Source organism: Tasmannia lanceolata, unplaced genomic scaffold (assembly GCF_043159265.1).
Source record: "Tasmannia lanceolata isolate RefF3 unplaced genomic scaffold, GAP_Taslan_0.1 ptg000007l, whole genome shotgun sequence".
Lineage (NCBI taxonomy): Eukaryota > Viridiplantae > Streptophyta > Magnoliopsida > Canellales > Winteraceae > Tasmannia > Tasmannia lanceolata.
In genome coordinates this window covers 28939697-28945011 of record NW_027518684.1, presented here as the reverse complement: position 1 = coordinate 28945011, position 5315 = coordinate 28939697, and the positions used below count along the sequence as shown (strand labels likewise).

Below are 5315 nucleotides of genomic sequence, written 5' to 3'. Positions count from 1 at the left end.
GCACGAACCAGACATCCCGAAAACAGCGTTCATCACCGATCAGGGCGTCTACTGCTACACCGTCATGCCCTTCGGGTTAAAAAACGGGGGGGCCACATAACAGGGGCTCATAAACAAGCTATTCCGGGAACAGATCGGAAGGAACGTGGAGGTGTATGTTGATGACATGCTGGTAAAAAGCTTGGAAGCCTCCAAACACATCTCCGACCTTCAAGAAACCTTTGACACCCTGCGACGAGCCCGGATGAAGCTGAACCCCGCAAAATGCGCCTTCGGGGTGACTTCCGACAAGTTCTTAGGGTTCATGGTTAGCCAGAGAGGCATCGAGGCCAACCCCAAAAAATCCAAGCCATCCTGGACATGGAGCCCCTGACAACAGTAGTAGAGGTGCAGAGGCTCGCAGGGCGAATCACCGCCCTCGGCCAGTTCATGCCCAAGTCGACGGAGAAATGTCAGCCCTTCTTCAAACAGCTAAAAAACAAACGATAATTCGAATGGACCCCGGACTGCCAAGAAGCCTTCGACGCCTTGAAACAATACCTTCAGACACTGCCCGTACTAGCCAAACCTGAGCCGGGGGAAGAACTATTTTTGTATCTGGCCATCAGCTCTATGGCGATAAGTGTGGTATTGGCCAAACAGAGCGACAAGAAGAAACACCCGGTGTACTATGTAAGCAAGACTCTCCACGGTGCGGAGGTCCGGTACTTAAACATAGAGAAATTTGCCCTCGCAGTTGTTAGCGCCGCCCGGAAACTCCGCCCCTACTTCCAGGCCCACCCCATAATACTTTTGACTGACCAACCCCTCAGGAGAATTCTCCAAAAACCGGAGACCTCGGGCAGGATGGTAAGCTGGGCCGTCGAGTTGGGAGAGTTCGATATACATGTCCGACCGAGGCCGGCCATTAAATCCCAGGCCCTTGCTGACTTTATAGTGGAATCCACAGCCCGTGCCACGAAACCGGCAATAATGGAAAATGCCAGGGGCCCCACCGAACAGACGGATCGCGAAGACATGAGGCCAGACACGGCGGAACAGAGCGGCGAGATTCACTGGACCCTGCACGTCGATGGCTCAGCAGGTAAAACGGGGCGTGGGGTGGGAGTGGTCCTCCACGGCCTAGAAGGATTCACATTAGAATACACCCTTCGGCTAGATTTCAAAGCCTCCAACAACGAGGCTGAATACGAGGCCTTGTTAGCAGGGCTAAGCCTAGCCACGGAGCTCGGCGCAGGAAAGTTAAAAGTCTATAGCGATTCCCAGCTCGTCGTCAATCAAGTAAACGGGGCATACGAGGCCAGGGGCCTCAGAATGAAGAGATACCTCCAGAGGGTAAAAGAAAAGCTGCAGAGAATGGGGGAAGTTGAGATCCTCCAGGTACCGCGAGACAAGAACAATCGAACGGATGCATTGTCGAAAATGGCCTCCGAAGAAACCCATGACTTCGGCACCCGTACTCACAGAGATACTGTCCCACCCCAGCATCGATGAGGTACAAGTCTTGGAAATTCCACCAGGCCCAAACTGGATGGATCTCATCATGCGATACCTGAAAGACGGGATACTACCCGAAGTCAAGCTGGAAGCCCGACGCCTAGCCACAAAAGCCGCCCACTACGTGGTCCACGGACCCAGGCTGTACAAACGGTCATACACATGGCCGTACCTCCGATGCCTGGTACCCTCCGAATTGGAATACGCACTACGGGAGGTACACGAAGGAATCTGCGGAGACCACGGAGGCGGCAGGATCCTAGCTCAGAAAATCGTAAGGCACGGCTACTTTTGGCCTACGATCCTCAGGGATGCCAAGGAGTTCGTCAAAAAATGCAGCCCGTGCCAGAGGTAAGCAACCACCCCTGCCAGAGGTAAGCAACCACCCCCCGTCAACCGGCCACCCCATACACCGCAATGGCAGGGTCCCTGCCTTTCTCCATGTGGGGCATGGACCTGCTCGGGCCGTTCCCAAAACCCCCCGGGGGACACACGATGTTGTACATCACCATCGACTACTTCACCAAGTGGGTCGAAGTTAAAGCCGTGGCAAAGCCCAATTCAAAAGCAACGGAGAAGGTTTTCTATCATGACGTGGTCTGCCGCGTCGGCATTCCAAGAATACTCGTAACAGACAACGGACCCCACTTCGCAAGTGCTGAATTCAGCAGATTCTGCGATAACCTAAACATCGAACACCGTTTCGCCTCCGTAGCACACCCGCAGGCCAACGGGCAGGTGGAGGTAACTAACAGGATCTTGCTCCAGAGCCTCAAGAAGCGATTGGGAGAAGCTGGAAAGAACTGGGTAGAAGCACTCCCTAGCGTCCTCTGGGCCTACCGAACGACTCCACGGACCGCAACCGGGGAGTCCCCTTTTAGTTTAACTTTCGGGGCCGAAGCAGTCATTCCGTTGGAAATCGGCCTCTCCAGCTTCCGCACGGAGAACTACGACGAACAAGGAAATTCTGAGCTCCTCCGGAACACTCTCGATCTCGTGCTCGATAAAAGAGAGGAAGCCCTCCTCCGAACCGCCTCCTACCAGCAAAGGGTGGCACGATACTACAACGCCCGAGTAAAAAAACACACAGTAAAGCCCGGAGACTTAGTACTACGACGGGCGGAGGTATCCGACCCCTGCAACACCGGGAAACTCGCACCAAAATGGGAAGGACCCTACAGGGTCGTTCGAGCTCTCCGCCCCGGGGCCTACTAGCTAGAGCACCTCGACGGGACCCCAGTCCCTCGAAGTTGGAGCATGGATAACCTCCGAGAGTTTTACCAGTAAGAAGGTAGGGTAAGGTCCATGTTTTTCTTTTAAGATATGACGGATGTTTTGTTTGTTTCCTTCTTTGTGATTTCTAGAAGCAAAGCCATGTTTTCCCCTTTACAAATCAATGGAATAACGTTTCTACCTGAGCCATGTGCATCTCCACTTTCCAGCCTATGATGAATAAAGGGCCGGAAAAAGACAGGGAGTGGGACAGAGGTAGCATCTGGGTCAATCCCCCCGAAAATACCCTAAAACGCTCCCCATGAAAAAAAGACCTCCCCTTTAAGGGCAGGCGGGACCCATTAACTCCGATCTGATCACTCGAGGGGAAGATGGTCATTCCACGAACAAGACGCCCTACAAGGGTGCACTAGAAGTATTCTTGCCAACCAGATTAGAACTTAATAAACCGCCGCGAAGAAAAATACCGAAAAGCTCAAATGGCCCACGGCGCATTGTATAAAAAAAAAAAGGGAGAAAAAGAAAAGAAAGAGAGTTCAAAATTTATTACAAACCAAGCATGTCAATAGAACCATGAAAAAGAAGCAAATCCCCAAGGCGTCCGAGCCTCACCGATCCTCCGCAGAGGTCTCAGTAACTACAGGAACTTCCGAGGCAACTGCCGGATCCTCGACCTGTCTCGGTGTATCCACTGGTGCCAGCAAAAGATCCTCCGGAACGCCTTCCTTGGCCTTGTGCACCAACTTCTCGAGAGGGAAGGAAGAATCAACCTCGCGAACGTGCCGCCGGCATTCAACGAAAGCGTCTATCTCAATATCCACGCTGAACGAGGCTGCAGCCTTGAGAAACTCCTCGGAATCCCACCATTCATCCCGCGCCTTCACTAGCTCCTCAGCGTGCGTTTGTCGGGTTACCACCAATCTATTTTTCGCACGGCTTCTCCTATCCACGGACCGTTGGAGGTCCGCCCGAAGTTGAGAAACAGTATCGTCAAGCGCCACCTTTTCTGCTTGGGCCTTCTCCAAGTCCTCGCTCAGCTTGCGGACTCGCTCCTCGAAAGCACCTATCTCAGACTCATCTTCGACCATGTACTGCAGCATCTTCCTGGCATAACTTTGAGCCTGCAAAAAGCAAACCGTTAGAAAATTGCCACGTGCAGTCTCAAAGGCAACAAAAAGGGAAAGCACAAGCAGGAAAGCCAGCCACTCAATACTTACGCAGGACATGGACTGAAGGAACCGTGCCCCCAGAGCCCTGCGGGGGAAGCTTTCTAACTCAGCTTCATCACCAGGAAGGGCGGTCATCAACCCAAGCTCCACCCCGACCCGGGGATTCGCGAGGACACTATCAGCAACGCCGATCTTCCAGTCAGGCTTAAATATTTCTCCTTGCACCCGGTAGCACTGCGGGGAAAAGTCCATTCGCTCCAGAAGCAGCTTGGTCATAACCAACCCTTCTAACCGACTCGGCATATCCTCTGTAATGGCAGGAGGACGGGCCACACGGCCGGCTTTCCCCTGTTTAGTGCCAGCAAAGGCAACCCTCTTGGCAGGAGGCTCCAACTCCCGGGGAGGGGACCTATCCGTACCCCTCTCTCCGACTGATCGACCGGAGGAGCTAGACGGCACGGATGGGGGAAGCCTAGTTTGCGACTGGTCCAACCTGGCCGCGGCCATAAAACCAGAGGAAATCTTCTTATGGCTAACTAGACCCTTCGCCGCCGCCACCTCAACCCCCTTTCCCCTGCCAGCATCACCAGAGGAAGACATACCTGCTGCCAAAAACGGAAGAGCAACAACCACTCTGAGCAAAGAAAAATGACAACTAAAAAAAAAATGGAGGACAAACCTAAGGAAAAAGGCTCACCACGATGACTGGCGGAACTCTCCCCCACTTCCTCGCCCGTGCAGCGGGCCCTCCTCTCCATAGCTTCCAGCAAACCGAGCCTCTTCAGACCCCTCTCCCATCTAAACTCGGAAACATCAATAGCTTCCCCAGAGACGAGCTTCCCCAAGTCAAACTTACTATAGTCGGACTCGTCGGGGAGGGACTTCCGTCGCCACTCAACGGAGCGCCTCCAAGAACGAGGGAAGCCCCAACCAGCGTCCGACGGAGGAATAATAAACACGTACTCCTCCTTCCACTTCTTAATGGAAGAAGGCAAGTTCGCCATGATTTTCACCTGAGGACGCTGTGTCAGATACAACCAGCTGTCCTCCCCCTTCACCAACGGGCTAAGGGCAACACAACTCCAGAGCAGAGGGAGGGTAGGCTGAATCTTGTGAAGACCCGCCTTGGCCACAAAGGCCAAGAGAGTACGCCAACTATTAGGCGCTAGTTGGGAGGGGACCACCCGGTAAAACTCGAGGGCCTCTACTATAATACCCAAGAGCGGAAACCTAATCCCCGCCCGGAAAGCCTCCACGTAGAAGGCCACCTCTTCCTCCGTAATGCCCTCACACACCCCCTCCCCAAAGGAAGGAACCCTAATCCCATAATCATCGGGAATGTGAAACTCCCTCCTAATCCTCTCCGCCACCCCTTCTTCCAAAGTACTCCTACAACACGCCACCTGACCAGGGCGG

The 5315-nt window shown here is 53.7% G+C and overlaps 1 protein-coding gene across 1 annotated transcript; it reads left to right on the top strand.

Moving 5' to 3' along the window:
* The first annotated feature begins 612 nt into the window (after positions 1 to 612).
* LOC143880737 (uncharacterized) lies at positions 613 to 1494 on the top strand. The gene is made up of 2 exons (XM_077383709.1): positions 613 to 1281; positions 1381 to 1494. The coding sequence occupies exons 1-2, from the start codon at positions 613 to 615 to the stop codon at positions 1492 to 1494; spliced, it is 783 nt and encodes a 260-aa protein (XP_077239824.1).
* The last annotated feature ends 3821 nt before the right edge of the window (positions 1495 to 5315 follow it).

Excerpts from the sequence above, each read along its gene's own strand:
- LOC143880737 (XM_077383709.1), top strand. The coding sequence starts at position 613 with ATGGCGATAAGTGTGGTATTGGCCAAACAGAGCGACAAGAAGAAACAC. Across the intron at positions 1,282-1,380 it reads CCCAGCTCGTCGTCAATCAA|GTACCGCGAGACAAGAACAA; the intron begins GTAAACGGGGCA and ends GAGATCCTCCAG.